Consider the following 17,407-nt stretch of genomic DNA (forward strand, 5'->3'; position numbering starts at 1 on the left):
CTGGTGTGGTTGCTAGGATATTTGTGATATAACTGCCGGGTCTGTATAGCAGTTTGTGTAGTCATGTGTGTGTGAAACACATTTTCATGTTTTTCCAGAATGTGCTGTTAGGCTGGTGATTGAAAAGCTCACATCCTCTTTTATTTTCTGATTTATTGGGGTTTTCTTCTGATTATTTATTTCAATCTGCAACTGGTTATCCTGCTTTAATGCGACACACTACACTAGTAATTGTGGACACCAGCTCAAGATGGGAATACCAAATATTAGTATGATCAAAGAAATTGATAGATGCCAGCAGCTCCTGTGTCTGCCTGCACTGAGGGATATCATTGGACGATGGGGGTTAAGACTTTCTGGATTTGAGGCGATAAATGAGTCAATGACTGTGATGAGGGAAGAGAGAAAACAGGATTTCTTAGATATTTTATCTGACAAAAAAAGAAGAAGGAAGAAATTGCCAATTTTAAGTTGCATCAGCACACTGATCTGAACATGAATGGATGTGATTTTAGACTCTGTGTATGTCCCTTCTCGCCAGACAGTAAAGGAAATACATCGTCAGCATCCATTCGACCTGACAGAGAGCTGGAAACCATTTTCATTGATGTCTCCACTGTTGTATCGTGGAAAACAGACTTGTGTTGGTTTGATTACAATATAAATGTTTAGTTATAGTAAAAACATGCCAGGGTCTCCCATCAAAGTATCAATTTCAGCAGCAAAATATATTCAGAAACGACATGTTTTGCTCAGATAGTATTTTCAGCTGCATTTTGGTTTTGAGGCTGGATTCATATTATAACGCTCAGCACCCTCTCCTGGTGATGATGAATATATCTGCCAGACAACACAGTGATGGTACAAGAGTTATGGCAATTTGAATGATACAATTTAAACATTTTAGCAATATTTTTAATGACTTCTTTTGCTTTCTGACCTTTCTTAGTATTGTCAGTATTAAGACATATTAGATTACCCAATGGTACACATACACACACACACACATTTTTTTAATTTTATTTTGTTGAGCATTTTATTGGCTGATTATGACTCAGCAGCTGCTGCTCTTTGGTTAGCAGCTGCTTTTTTTTTACTCAGCCTCCAAAAAAGGAAAATAACAATAATAATACGAACCGCTTTATCTTATTTAAGAAACCTGAATTATAAATATTGACGTTTTCATTTTTGTGCAGATATATTATCTGTTCCATTATTTTGTCCAGTTAAAAGAGCAAGAGACTTCTACTTTCAGTTTAAAATAACACATTACTAACTGTACACTGAAACATTAAGAAAAGATGTTTAACAAAAGAATTCAAAAAAAGATTATTAAATTTGTTTCTAACCCTAGAAATTCAAATAGAGTTAATGCAACAGACCTGTTGGACCCTACAAGACTACCTACTAGAGCATGTTGATGCTGTTCACAGTGACAGTAGTTTTCCAACAAAAGCAGCTAATTTGTACTCGATGTCAAATTCAGAAATAAACAATGACCAATAATCTAAAATTCCTGTTATAATTCCTGCCTCTGTCGTCCAACTGGAAACTGGAAAAGCATGTTGTTATTTTTGTTGCGACATGTATTGACTCCGTTGCTGCTCCGTTGCTGACCATTGACACGTTTTCTCACTGCTGCCTTATAACCAGGCTCCACTGTGGGAGTCCCACACATTCTGTCACATGAAACCAACCCACACAGCTCCTGGCCACCACACACACACGTTTAGAAGTCAGCTTCCAATCTGAATTACACACATTACAGTATCTACTCATGATTTCTGTCAATGATAATCGCATTAACGGTATAATGATAAAGAGAAAACTCCAGATGGGTTTTTATTATTGGGTTTCTTTTCCGTATATACTCGGTTATTAGATATCGTTGTGACACAAGAGTCGCGTAGTCAAATGCATCAAAACTCTGCATTACCGCTCATTTTAATGACAACTGCAGTGAAGAATTGTTTAGGGGAAATTAGTGGCACTATTAGTGCAGAAAATAACAGCTCATCCTCATCCCAATCAGATTTGCACATGTATTGCCATTTCTTGAAGACTTTTTCTCTCAAAAAGGGAGCCCAACGTATCATATTGTTACAGATTACAGGCCGTAGCTGTTGATCTGCCAGGGGCACAAATAGACAAGAGTTGAAGAGAGAAAAGAGTAAAATACATGAGATGCTGTGGCAGCTCCAAAACCAACTTCATTTGTTTTAGTTTTGCAGTTAAAGTCTGCCGCAGCTGAGTTTGTTGCAGGCTTAAAACCCTTGATCGTATGTTTATCCTTTTGTAGTAGAAAATAGAAAATGCACCACATATCTCACGTATCCAGGGCAGCCACTCTCTCCCAGCGTCCAGGGCATTAATTATCAGGGGATGCAGTCGATTCCCCTTCAGCAGCGACCCTGCCCCTGGCCTTTTCTGCTTTACCAGAGCAGAGTAATCATTGACCGTTTCGAAAACCGGAATCCAGATGACCCCACAGTCACTCAAAAACCAGCCCTCTGATTTGTAGGGAGTGACGCTCCACATTGACAGGCCGTGTGTATCACCGCTGTATGTCGGAAAGCTTCAGCTGCACTCAGAGTTCAGGTTTTGAGTCAACGTGTGAGTTGGTTTTAGTCTTATTAAAGCTGAAGAAATGATTCTGAATATATAATCACATTGTCATAGTGTACTCTCTGCCGGCGTCTCAGACCTTAACCCATCTCAATCAAAGATATTTTTAACTGAGACAAACAACACCTTATTGTAAACATGCCAGGTTGGGATAGGTAACGCATGACCTTCACATCACTCTCTTGACTTGCAAAATTACCTTTTAATTCGACAAACATCATATGATTACTTTATGGCGCAATACAATTGGGATCAAAACATGATTTGTCTCTCGATGTTAAAGAATGTGCATATTATTTTTCATCTCAATCACATATTTTCCACAAATTCTTTAACCATATCTTTCTGTCGTATGATTCATAAGGTGTCTTGAAGCATCTCAGGATTATTTGTCTAGCTCCACCCACGAGTCATGACATACAAATAACTAAAACGCAGATCATGGGAAAGAAAACATAGTCAACACAGCAGTGTATTCAACATTTCATTACACCTTCATTTTACTTTATAAACTGACAAGAAATACAAGTTACTAAAATTAGTAAAACCTTTTGCTTTCCTATTAATGCTTGTAGACACATGCACACACACACATGCAAATGCCCGCAGTGACACTCGCACACACAATATTCAAGCATGTCCTGTTATTAAGCTCACACTGGGCCACCTGTTATAGACAAGTCAGACCGGGTTTCCATGGAGATCCAGGGGCGGGTATAGTGCAGCTTGCTCTGATAATTAGCACCATGCTGGAGCTGATTCCTAGGTGTTATTCTAATATTGTCATCCTTTAGGTTTCACACTAGCACCGCCTGTGTTCTTAGGCAGTTCTCAGTATATGTTTCTGCACGTGTCTTTTTGGTGTATTAGTGTGCTTTTTCCGTCTAATGAGGTTCGAGTGGAGAAGGCAACCTTTGAAACTTGACCCTCATGCACATCACATGGTTGGAAAGTGATGGCGGCACTATGGAAACGAAAGTCCATTTTATGTTGGATTGTCAATAGCCACCAAGATCAATGGGCTGGGGACATCATTAAAAAAGGGCGGCACTACCATCCAGCTGACCGGCAGCCCTCACAAAGTAGACCATCCCTCATCAATACTTCTTGTTGGAGCTGCAGCTAAGGTGAATGTTGCTTCCATTGATGCATCGCTCTGATTGTGGATACAACAGGGGGCTTCTGCCTGAGGGTGCAGCTCCAACTTAGCGTTGTGTTTGGATTTAAGGCAAACAAAAGAGTTTTTGTGACATTGAGGATCTTGTGATTTGTATCTCTGGACTGAAGGGGGATTATTTTGATTGACACATCGTTGAAAGTTGAAAGGGTTTTTTTGTGATTTGTTTTTTAGGTTTATAGAACTTCCTTTTCAGAAGTTGGACTCCCGGAGCACAAGTGATTTTTTTCCTTGGCTTCCTGAGGCCAAAGACTTTTAAAAGGTTTTCAAAGTTTTCATTCAGGTTATTTTGCACAACCAGCGCAGGACCACAGAGGTAGGCTAGTATTTGCTGCATAGACCCAGGCTCTTCAGAACAGCGACCCAGGGCGAGCAACGGCGTTCAAGAGTCGGAAGCCCTGGATGAGCAGTGTGTCCACTCAGAGAGAGGAGGATAGGAGGAGGTACCAACCGTCGAGATGACAGACATTGAGGGACACGAGAACCAAGGGCATGGGAGCCCTGATAAGAAGCTTGGCACTGACCACCAAGAACCAGAACGTCACTGCAGTGTCCAGAAAGGCACCCCCAAGCAGCACCGACACGACCATTACAGCTCAATGGCCAACGTGGAAGGGGACTTTGAAGAGTTTGTTTTGAATTTCGATGACGATGACTTGCTTGAGTCAATCCACACTCAACTGGGGTCACCACTCGACGAGCCTTCCTGTAAGTTGTGTGTAGAGAGATACACCTGTACTCTTGCAGTGCGGCATTTTAATTCTCTCCATTCAATGCAGAGCTTTAAGTAATTTGACAGCAGTGAAAGCTACACAAACCTTCCGATGAAGGAAGTTCTGATGCAATAGTAACTCTGAGAGATTCCCATGGATGATTCTATTTTTATATGAATGATTAATGGACGGGGGCTCTCTTTTTTCCATTGATTGTGTTGCATTCCACTTGCTTAATTGATGGCAATATAATGCTCATTCAAAAAGCAGAACAAAGTTGCCCACAGTATTGAGCGAATTGACACCGTGCTCTACTGCTGCTCTTTCCTGCTTTCCTATTGATCCAGTGGCACCCATTTGGCTCTGGGGGGGAGCCACAGCTAGAGCGGAAACACATTTCATTGACCAGCAATATGTGGTTCTACAATTTGTATCCCTATTTTTGGAACATGGCACATATAGCACATTGTCATGTGATGAAGCTAGGTTCCAACAGATGCAAAAGGTGATCTGCCTGCAATACCTTAGCACGGGGCTAATCAATTACAAATTCAGTTGGGCCAGATTTTATAACCAGGAAATGCAGATGGGCCAGACGGTTTCAGAAACCTATTTAAAATCTTTTTGTTTTTGTTTTAGCTTTTGGCAATGATGCGATTTAAAATCAACGCAAATTAATGAAAAAAAATGTAATGCCTATTGGTTCATTTTTTATGCTCACATATCTGATTAAGGCACCATGTACAGAGACACACCCCTCCGTCTTCATGCTTCAGGGTTAACAGAGACATATTTTCAGGACAGCACTTCCCTTCTTGTGACTGTCATTGGCCAGATGTTTTGAAAAGCTACTAAGCTTTGTCGGAACTGCGTCACATGAGAAAACATTGATTTGTGAAAGATACGATTGCCGGTGTTGCCACTCGATCAATACAGCCTGCCCGATTGGTACTGCGCTTGTGCAGCTCTCGACAGAGATGAGAAGAAAGCGAGATGACTCACTCAATAGCTACTTCCATAAACTATCAGGGTTTTTTAATACCCACACCCACCCAACCTGTTATGGGAGCCAATCTGTACCGTCCAACCTGCAACAATATGCATTAATCAACTACCAGAACACAACCTGCAAACCGCCAACTTTATGCATTATAGTAGCTCAATTGTCCGGACTGAGACTAACAGAGAGACTGTCTGAGAGCCACGGCACTTGCTGTGTGTGTGTGTGTGTGTGTGTGTGTGTGATAGAGAATGACAGAGAGAGGGGAAGAGAAGCTGTAGGTGGACTATTGCACACAATATTACTTACAGAAAACGCTGGACCCCCGGGTTGACCCGCATATCACTACTACATATGTAGTTTACATTTTTTACCTTACGTCCGATTTATGTAATGCTACACAAGTCTAATTTAGCTTCTGCCGGCCACTAATTGAACATTTATAATCACTAGTTGGTGTAGGATTTAATACAGTAGTAGCTGAAAACAGCTAGCACCAACTGGGTACGTGGGGGTTGGTTAAGCATTTATAACTAATAAGTTGCTTTTGATAACTTTCAGACATTCATGGTCCCCTGATGATGAACCATTATGACCTTGTTGATCCCCTGATGCTTCCTATTGCGCCATTATCAGGTCAGAACTTGGATAGTGAAAATATAGCTTTAAAACTAAAGACAGTCTGGTCAGCTTTAGCTATACTTTAGTGCTAATTATCAAAGCCAAATGTTCTAAATGACGATGGGGCATGTCAACTTTGGCATTTTGTATTTGGTGATGTGACTGTAGACTCTTAGTCTTGTTTATCTTCTTTGGGTATCTGTTGGTCTGAGGGCCACAGTCATCTTTGAATTTGTTTCATCAACAAGTAAGATGGAGAATTGAGGTCAAACATTATTGTTTTTTAAAACCTTGACCGCTAGTCTCTAAGGTGAACACATCAAAGTGTGTTTGCCATGTAGGGGAGTACTACTGCATATGTGAAAAGTTGTATAAAGTGTACTAAGTGTCTCCGGAGGAAGATGGGTCAATTCTGAAAAATGGCTTAAAGTGATGCCACTTGAATCGGCATCAGTTGGTTGTGAAGATCACAGGTTTAAAAAATAAAAAATCTGGAGGGGTGGAGTTATAAAGAAGTGAGCCTACCAGTACACCGCTCATCTCTGCTTCAGGCTAGCTGCTCAAGGCTATATTAGCCACTACTAGCGAAACACACCCTAATCTTTGATCCATGCTCCATATTCAGCAGGGGTAAAACATGAGCAAGTCCCAGTTCCCATGGATGATTTAAAACAGGCTGAAAAGGAACAAACATTTTAGAGGCAGATGCACATTGACAGAGCATATAATCTGACTTTCAAGGCTCTAAATTGTGACTACTTCTATGTACATGTGTCCGGCACATGTCTAGCATTGATGCTTTCTATTGACGTATCTATTTCAAGTTCTTGTAAAGAAATATCCCTCTGAAGAACTAACCCTGACATTCAAAGGTTCATAACATAATGTCAACCCGTTTTTTTTTTTTAAAGCCACATCCCATTCCAAGCTAGATTTTAGATGATGTGGTTAGAAATAAGTTGCAAACTAGATTTGTACAACAATTGGATTTCAGTCAGGCCAAGAGCACAAAGAAACAGAAAATCAGATATGCTGACAATATTGCACATACATTGGTTTTATGATTTATTTATATGGAAGGGATTTGTCTGATTTCTAAAATGCACAAAGATCGGTGTTATCAAAATCAGATGGTTGGTTACACGGAGATAGTTCAGCTGACTTGTTCTATAATCGAGAACATGTGTGTCTTATCATTGACCCAAGTGAACAACGAAGCCTAGTCATGAGTCTGCTCATGTTACCAATGTTACGTCCTTTCACATAATAATCAAAAGTCTTGAATGTGCCACAAGGTTCTACACATGGAATATAAGTTATTAGAGAAAGAAATGTGTGAATTCTTGGTAGACTTGGCATTGCCTTTAAAAGGCTCGGTCTATGATAGTATACGGTTTATTTGTATTTACATTTAATTAAGTGTGAATGTTCCAGCAAGTGCATCTTAGCCAAATAGATTTGGAAACAGCCTAATTCATGCATAACAATTCATTTAGCGGATGATGTAAATTGTTCAAAGCACCATAGGAAACTTCTCAGAGGTTAAAAAAATGATGTGTGGTATTGTTGGATCATAACAATACGCTCACACTCCTGTAGATGGAGTGTATAGTGGTATTTTAAGCATAGGCTGCTTCATAAAATCGAAGGCCTTAGCCCAGGTGAGATACCAGCTCAAGAGGAGGAAGAGGAACAAAATGATGTCCTTTTCACACAGAAGTTATTTGCGCTGTCCGTGCCCCGCCCTATGGTGAGACAATCAGCTGGAGCGGTTGAGTTTTTCCCTTGTGAGACTACAAAATCAAATACGGCCTCACTTCATCTTGATTTCCATTTCTCTCTGTTTCCCTTAGCAAGGCATGACGCAGCAGAATGGAACAATTACTGCAGTTTTATGAGCACACACTCGCACAAACACACATACCCTCTTTCCTCTCACCTCCACTGTGGTTACCTCCGGCAGCTCCTGTAAAAGATTAAAAAAAGACTGTGTTTCATGAGAAATTATGTTCAGCCGTTGGCCAGTCTGAGTGGTCGACAGCAGTTCCAGACTGAATGCAAATGTCGATTTCTAAACTGTCCCCGAGATCTTTACCATGACCTTAAATACACCATCCCCATTTCATAACTTAACCATATATATCCTAATACAGTAACTACCCATAATCCCTACTGGCTACCTGGAAAATGGAAAATCACGTATGCTTTGAAAAGTAGTTGATAGGACAGTAAATACACCTGATTTGCAGTTAAAACATGCACAACTACTGGTATTGTCCTTTGACCATCTCAAATTTGTGTCTTAAATCATACATACATTTCACCAAATACCCATGTTACCATCTATGTATTAAAAACACGAACTGGGCCTCACAATAATTAATAATAATCACAAGTATCTAACCATGTCCTTTAACACTCTAATAACCCATTTCCACACAGGTGGTTAGCCTTTTTTTCACTTCCCAGTAACTTTATCCAAACGACTGACCTCACAAGCTTCCCACTCTCTCACATGGCAAATGATAGCCAGGTCCTCACCGTAATGAAAACACCTCCTCATTATGCTACATTCAATAAAATATGAGTTGTGGCTGAAGGAAATTGAAAATGAAATGACTCTTTTTGAACTGACAAGTGTCTGGAGGCAAAACCACCTCCTCTGTAACAGTTTCCCACGGCATACATACTGTAGATTCTCTCTCACCCTGAGCTGTTGCCTTCTGTTACTGGGTGTTCTTCTGTCAACTGGAAACTTAAACAGACATACAAATTAGCTTTCTGATTTTCCAGCCTGGAGCACATTTTCTGAGTTAGAAAGGATGTTGTGTTTGTTCACAGTCCCGAGAAAAATAGCATCTCAAGCCACTGCTTGCAGATGCACCTGGTTAGGTTGATTTCTAAATTAGTCTCCTAGAAAATCATCGTGACTTCGCTGTGTTGACCGTGTACATTTTGTCTTTTAAAATGCTTGTGGCTGTTCAGGTCACAGATTTGAGGACAACCCCGGGGTGAGACGCCACCTGGTGAAGAAGTCATCACGATGTGTGATGAACCGAGGCAGCAACAGTTCCACGCCACTGAGCAGCCTGAAGAAGAAGAAGAGAGCGGCAGATAAGAAAACCCACGAGGTTTGCTGCAAACTTTTTACCCCTTAAACGCATTAATCTACATATTGACCGCTGGGTGAACACTTCATATTATGCACGCCACACATAACCAAACAGTTTCTGTTGTTGAAAACATCATCTTTGAAGCAGTGTTCATTTCCTGACCACTTGGGGGCAGTTGAACTACCTACAAAAGAACAAGACTGACATCTTACACCTTATTAAGTCATCATGGTGAACATGTCATGTCAGCAGGTATTTGCACAGCACACAGTAGTGTTTCTGTTCCCCCCAACAAATGTAAGTCCAATATTCACTCTCCTTGTAGCCCTTGGTTTGCTCTCCACCAGCTCCTGAGGGGAAATATCTGGGTCTTAAACTGTTAAGCTATTTTTTTTAATTTAATCTTTTAAGATCCACTAGGCTTAGCTTTGGTTGCGTTGGGGTTTTTCAGTGGATTTTTGCTTAAAACAGCTGCCTACTGCTGCTAACTCAATTAATCAGAGCAGTGAGAATGAACAAACACGTTTTGGTGGGCCTTAAAAGCAAAACAATAGGCTGAAAGAGGCTAAACAGTTTGAAACATTAGACCTGGATGATAATCCTCGATGCGTGCAACACTACCAGTGACACCTCTCACATGACACAGAGTCACTTTATCCATTGATGAGTACTTCTTGATTACTGTGACTCCATCCATGTTTTTTGGAGTGTATAGTCTTAGTTTCAGCACATTCCTCTTCATTGACCTGATGAGACTTGAACACAAACTTGCTCCTTGTGTTCCACCTCAGTCTGCCCGCAGAAATGTCACAAAAACACAAATCCTATAAGTATTATATTGCTTTGCTCTGAGAACACTTTGCTAAGAAGGAATATTATGTTGAAATGTGACTGAATGTCTTTCCAAACGATTTGGTTATCCTCTCAGTCCAAACCACTCTTAGCTGGATCCAAACCACTTTAGTTGCTCCCCACAAACTTGTGTGTCAGCTGTGTCATTGGATTAGCCGTCTTTTAAATGTATTTTCCTATCAGTTTAATGTCGTGTTTTTGTTGAGAAACTGTCCAAGATAGGAACAAGCAGACTGTGGCTGAGCTGGTGGTTTTTCTTTTTTAAGTAGAATCATTTGTAGGCTGTAGGATCTAACCTTTGTTCTAGTTACGCTGTCGTAGATCAAAGTGAGAGGGGCGATATTCGCAGCTTTAAATGCCTATTTATCTGTTATCTACTTCATCTTCAGTTGTTTGTGGAGCTGAACGAGCTGATTGTGGACAAGGACCATGAAATGCGTTGGAAGGAGCGGGCCCGCTGGATCAAGTTTGAGGAGGATGTGGAGGAGGAGACCGACCGCTGGGGCAAACCCCATGTGGCTTCACTCTCCTTCCGCAGCTTGCTGGAGCTCCGCCGCACCATCACACACGGTAAAGGGCTCCTGCATGCATATAGCAAGGCAGATGTTCACTGCATCAGTCTTGCGATTTACCTATTTCCATGTGTCCATTTCCATGGTAATCATGACATATAAGAAAACTAGATAAACCTGCATTCATTTCTCCCTAAAAGCAGTTAGCCGAGCGCTGGATGTGGCTCCTTATCCTCCTGTACCTTTCTTCCCTGTATAGGTGCCATCCTTCTGGACCTAGAGCAGAACTCTCTGCCCGGCATCGTCCACCTTGTGGTGGAGACCATGATCATCTCCGACCAGATCAGAGCCGAGGACAGAGCCAGCGTTCTCCGGGCTCTGCTTCTCAAACACAGGTCAGCAACCACACTAACACTAGCTTTAATATTTAAAAGACATACAAGTTGATGCACCTTTTATAGTACCTGAGGCTATCGTATCAAGCGAGTTTAACTTAGTCCGGCTCTCTTTGACACAAACTCAGCTTCACTTAACCTAATATTAACAATGTTCAAACCTATGATTACAAAACGAAAGAAAACAAATGATGAAGATCTATGTGCAGGGATTAGGTTCTCCAGGCCTCCACAAATGCAACATTAGTATGTTAAAGCGGCTTCACTGATCCAATCACTGTCAGAAATGCTGTAAAAGAATTTCCTAAAAACCCGTTTTTATAGACATTTACTAAACTTCTAAAAACACACATGATCATGAAAGTTTCGCTGCTGGTTTGGAAACTCGTTTCCCTGTGCTGTTGTTCTAAATGCTTCTAATTGCCAACAAATCTCATTAAAGGCCAAAATCCAAAAATGAATGTTTCCTAATAACAATCCCGATATATGTTATTCCTCTAAGCCCTACGACTCCATTGTTGTCCATGAATCATCCAAAACACATCAATGAGCCAGATTGTTGCACTGGGTGACCACGAACACACAAAGTAGTTCATCTTGAGTCGATCCCACATGCTAGAGCATCACGTGTCATGTAGCATCATGTGTATAAATCCGCCGCTGGAAATAGTCCTCAAGAACTGTCCTATTTAAAGCTGTTTCAGTTACTTTTGCTAAAAACTACAGTGCCCAGCTGTGCAAGGATATTACTTAGAATTAAACTAGATTAAATAATGGATATATCCATGATTTATTTTAAAGAGGTACTTAAGAATATGTTATAAAGTTATTAGCCTCATCATGTAAGCACTGGTTTTGATGTGGACGTATTATTTTTGACTCATAGTTGATTGATGAGGACTTTCCTCTTTTATATGTTTTTATAAATGTAATCTGAAGGCTGAAACTAGAACTGTGTTTCTGGTTTGTGGTGTCAGTTACCATGGCATCAGATCTTGATTGCATTCCATGTAATAGTTAGTTGTTTCTTTATCCATGTATTGAAAAAACAACTGCCAGTGTATAGCAGTGTGAATGCAGCTTTGTTTACATTTTAAGCTGGGATTGAAGGTATGGCAGCATGAAGAATAAAATCCTAACCCGCCTCATTAATCATCCTGCAGGGGAGGTTGTTACAAAAAGGCAAACTCAGGGGAACTGAACAGGGAATTTCCAAATTGTGACATTTAACACTTGGCTCATCATCTGGTGTACTTCCCCGGGTTGACTAATAGTTTGATTCTTCATCGTGTGAGCTATCCTGGCTCTTTGATCGCTGCCTTTTTTTTTTTAAAGATCTTTTCTTTCTTAGTCAAACATGATTTTATGCATCCAAAATGTCTGAAAACCCAGGATTTCAGATGAAAGGAGGCTGACTAAACATCAGGCTTTTTGGGTGTCTTCATTCCAAGGTTTACTGTTTCTCGTCAACAGGGTCAGTTTGGGGTTTTTTGCATTTGCGGTTTTCTTTTTTTTCCCATCGCGCCCAGTCAGCCAGTGTTGGTATCAAGTTTAATGCAGTTGTTAGAAATTATTGGGTGTGATGCTGTCAAACCAGCAGCAGTGTTTGTGTGTAGATTTGGAGAGGTTTTGTTCCTCATGGGACACCGCAACTTTTTTTCAGATGGAAGGATCTCAATTCAAAAAGACATCAGCGACCAGGACTTGCGCACTAGAAAAGCTCAAACACACAAATTCTCGCAGCTGACTATTTTTCTATGAAGTGCTAACAATCACCAGAGGGACTAGTTACATCACATCCTGCACACTGACAAATATACAGTCAAAGAAACACAAGCATTTGGCTGTAATACATGTGAAATGTCATCTCCACGCTATCTCTAGCTCTCTCAAATGGTCCCCACCTATTGATCGGCATCTGCATTCCTATGCTAGCTAAGCTAAGCTAACACATGTGGCCAATGCAATAGTGCTACACATTCATCACAGTTACATAACCCAAAAAACAAAAAAAGTCAATTAAATGTCAGCTGTCAAAATATACTAGTAGAGGAAAGGTTAGCCATGCCACATTTCAGGGATCACTTTAAATGCTACACCGCATAGAATGGTCATCAGAAATATACGATTTATCAGTGTGTCTTTTGGTCGGCCGGTCTACCATTACTGTTACTATTGGAAAGACTTTTTCTCTTGCACCACCATTAGTTTTTTGTTTTTTTAAGTGAAATGTCTCGACAATTTGACTGCCATAAAAAGTGGTAGAGATATTCATGGTGCCCAGAAGATGAACCCTAATGATAATTGTATAAAAAATTCTCGGTAAATTACCGAGACTATTAGCTAAAGGCAGATAACACAAATATGCAAAAAGAAATATGCCAGATGCAAAGTTCATATTTCAAAGATCAAGAATTCATATACAAATAATAATATCAGTGCATTGTTATTGGCCTTTGAGCTTCCTTATCACATACGACAAATATGCTTTTAATTTTATAAGTAATGCCACCCAGAATTCTGTTCTTAGTTTTGGTCAATTAGAAACCATGAATGAGAGGATTCCTAATGGGATGTATAATGTCAAGAATAAACTTTCACTCATACCTGTTTAAGTTTTCTAAGGATCTCATCTTATCCTTATGTCCCTGTATACAGCTCTCATAAGCCACTGGTCCAGTGTTCTCTGACTGGGGGCCCCTCTGTTAAGCCAGAATGGTACAGCCGGGGTTTGATCAGAAACAGCTTTCTTGCATGGGCAATGCATTGGTGTGATGACACTTCACAAGTTTGGATTTGGCCAGTGGATATATGCAATAATTCAACATTACTTACATTGTGTTGACAAAACCTAACCTGCACGGTATTGATTTTGCACACACACAAAGTGACACAACAGATGCACAAAAAAACAAGATGTCCAGCGGACATTCTTAGCAGCAGGACATTGTGTGTTTATTCCATCTTTCACAGCCATTCCACATAAAGTCCCAACATGTCCCTGGCCGCTTCCACAGGGGAGACGAAACACTCTCATTCAAGTCATCGCCAGTCTGAGATACCAGATTTATGACATGGAAAGAAACACATTGAAATGCTGCTGAAATTTAGCTCATCGCTTACTCAGACCACTTTAAAGATCCTCTGGAAACTACTTGAGTACAATTCACTTTCGTGTCACACCTCGTTCCTTTGTCCAATCTGGGCGCCTTCTTATTGGACCATGTGGAACTAATGAGGTGATGTCACCAATGGCCTGAGCATGAAGCAGTGTTCAAAATCCTGGCTGGTTTGACAGACTAAATACTTTTCTGTAAGAGACAGAGAAACGTGCTACACAGATTAGTCTCTGGCTATTTTATTAACGTTCTAATGCAAATTTTACTTTTTGGAGAATTTCTGTGTCAACTCGAGATTTTCTCATGAGAGCATTGTAATTAGCTTGAATTGAAAGGTGGTTTGGATTTGGATTTTGCGGTTGACTTTTGTATATTTATGAGCTGCATTGCAACGGCATGAGGTAAAACCCTTCAGCATGTCGAATGAACGGGATGTAGATTAGGTTAACAAGAATCACAGCTGTGCTTGTCATTGCCAGAAATGATCCTGCAGCCCTCCTATTTAAAATACTTAATGAAAATCATTTTTTCATTTGTTTACGATAAAGAACTGCACTATCATGTTATAATCATAGTTTAATTATACTCAGGCTGGAGCGTTAACATGTAGCTACACATTCCTTTTGAGGGTCCCGATGCTTGGGAGAATTATACAGAGCTTGGGAGCAGTAGCCTGACAAAATAATCTTAACTGCTAGCCACTGATAGAAATATATGGTAAATCAGCAAACTCCATTTTTCAATTCAATTTAATTTATTTTTGTATAGCCCAAAATCACAAATTACAAATTTGCCTCAGAGGGCATTTGTGGATCAAGGCCATGACATGTGTTTTAAGGCTTGAGTGGACCTTGTGTTAAAGGACCAGTGTGTAGAATTGAGTGCCATCACCCCTCCGCTCGCCCCTGCCTTTCCAGGCGTGTTTGGAGAACTTCGGTGGCCTTCAAGTAACTTAAAAAAGCCAAAGGTCCTCTTTAGAGCCAGTGTTTGGTCTTGCCGTTCTAGGCTATGGGCTGTAGAAACATGGCGATGCAACACGGCGGACTCTGTAAAAAGGACCCGTTCCCTTTGTACATTTGAAGGGCTCATTCTAAGCTAACGAAAAAGCAACTATTCTTAGTTTCAGGTGATTGTACACTGATGAATATATAGTTGTGAATATTACGTGTCATTTCTGCTAATCAAATGCTCCTAAATCCTAGACACCGGTCCTTTTAATAAGACTTTGTCACACACTGTAATGAGCATACGGATAAGACAGAACTTTACTGACCATGTTGTGATGCTGCCCCTTGTCAATCTGTGTCCAAATGTGGTGCAGATATTCATGGTTCCAAGAGGTTGTATCGCAATCACTTTGGTTATCCCCTGAGTTTTCGTCCAGCACCTTCGTCAGATTAACATTTTCATCTGTATTTACTTTGGTTGATAAAACTAATAGCTGCACTTTGAGGTTAGTGCTAATTAGCAAATGTTAGCATGCGCACACACTAAAACTAAGATCATGACCCTGGTAAACATTGCTAAACATCAGCGTGTTCAATTTGACATTTTTACACTCTTGATCATGTTTTTTTTCCACAGCCACCCGAGTGATCTGAAACATCGTTTTCACCGCCACCAGTCATCCAGCAGTCTTCATGGCAGCTTCAATCACAACAACGTCCAGGATACCAGTCTGCCACTGGTGGCTGAAGAGCAGGAGGAGCACCAGGATAACAAAGGGGGGGTATACGACCCCAAACAAGAAGTGTTTGTCAGCCTGTTTGTAAGTATGGCATACAGTTTTGTCCGTGACACCTTAACTCTTTGAGGCAGTTTGAGATGCCGGTGACAGAGATTGGTGAGGTATGAGATCATGGTACAATAGTGAAGGCAGTGAGCACAGTACATACACTTTACGCCAAAGTGAGCGAATAAATAGTTTGGAGAAGAATCCACCAGGATAATTGAACTCCGCTATCTAAATGGACGGGATAAAAGCCACGTTGAGCTGTCTTGTTCTGGTTTATGGTTTGCATTAAGTTCTAAGAATCAGCAGTAAGCATAGATTTAAGCGTGATTACACTAAATTCCTGATGTGAGGCCTGTGGCTCTTGCATTGTTACTTGAAACACCCCTCCACAAGGTCAGAGGTCATGTAGGTAGTTCTTGAAGTCAGAAGGAGCAAGCCTCTCTGTGCCACATGTGTTGAATTATGTTCTTAGTCAGCTTACAGGTGCTTCTAGTTAAAGCTTCTTGATGCATTAACTGTGAAAACTTAATGTTCCCTGTGGCTTAAAATGTTGGCAAATTTAAAACAGCCTATTAAAAACATTCTGTTCAAACATAAAGAAGCAGTCATCCAGTTGGGCGGTTTAAAGTGAATTATGCTGGGCCATTAGAATATTATTGTGCACACACAACGCCGTTCCCACAATAAGTTCACATTATTGGTCCCATGCTATGTTACGGTGTCACATCACGCGCAACAGTGTGGATAATCTTTGTTCTATTCCTCCTCCAAGAAATCTCTCCACCCACTGCCTCTTGAGAGCCATCCAGCTGCGGCGAGATCGATGAAACTCCTCGCCAAGATTCCCAAAGATGCCGAAGCTGTCATTGTTTTAGTTGGTAAGCTCCGTGAGTTTCAACTAAGTAGATTAGATGAAGGAATTATGTCTTCTTCTTCTGTTCGTAGAAACTGCTCAAGAGATTAATCTGCTTGTTGCAAATTCCCCAGTAGCCTGCGTTTTAAAATACTAAAATAAACACCATAATCGTGCCATTTTCAGTTTGTCTTTAGTTTGTAGTGTTGCACTGCTGTTGATGTAAAGTCAACACTTCTGCAGCTGCTTTTCTATGCCCCCTTAGGACCTCGAAAACCTTTTGCTGTAAAGCTGCAGGATGACTTCTTTTTCTTGAACGGCAAATTAGCACTGCACAAAGATGTCAGTGAAGAGGAGATTCATTTTGCAGAGTCATTTGTGTTGAGACGTTTGAGAACAAACTGTGTGTTGAATGTACCAATAGCCGAAGCCCAATCACCGATTTTGTTACCAAAAAAAACTCAAAATATTTAACTAGACGTGGTTTCTTTGTTGTTTCAGGCTCCGTTGACTTTCTGGAGCAGCCAGCCATGGCCTTTGTCAGGTTGAATGAGGCAGTCCTTCTGGAGTCCGTGCTGGAGGTCCCCGTCCCTGTTCGCTTTATTTTCGTCCTGCTTGGTCCAAGTCAGTCCAACGTGGACTATCATGAGATTGGACGCTCCTTCTCCACTCTCATGTCTGACAAGGTGGAT

General features: G+C 40.7%; 1 protein-coding gene across 1 annotated transcript in view; it reads left to right on the forward strand.

Moving 5' to 3' along the window:
- The window catches only part of slc4a3 (solute carrier family 4 member 3), a 39,754-nt gene that overhangs the window by 12,522 nt on the left and 9,825 nt on the right, over positions 1 to 17,407 (forward strand). Inside the window, exons 6-11 of the mRNA XM_079169699.1 lie at positions 9,122 to 9,267; positions 10,491 to 10,671; positions 10,873 to 11,008; positions 15,712 to 15,895; positions 16,635 to 16,740; positions 17,217 to 17,401. Coding sequence (XP_079025825.1) covers positions 9,122 to 9,267; positions 10,491 to 10,671; positions 10,873 to 11,008; positions 15,712 to 15,895; positions 16,635 to 16,740; positions 17,217 to 17,401 — 938 coding nt within the window. The remainder of the gene's footprint in view (positions 1 to 9,121; positions 9,268 to 10,490; positions 10,672 to 10,872; positions 11,009 to 15,711; positions 15,896 to 16,634; positions 16,741 to 17,216; positions 17,402 to 17,407) is intronic.

Source organism: Pholis gunnellus, assembly GCF_910591455.1.
Source record: "Pholis gunnellus genome assembly, chromosome: 12".
NCBI classification, from domain to species: domain Eukaryota; kingdom Metazoa; phylum Chordata; class Actinopteri; order Perciformes; family Pholidae; genus Pholis; species Pholis gunnellus.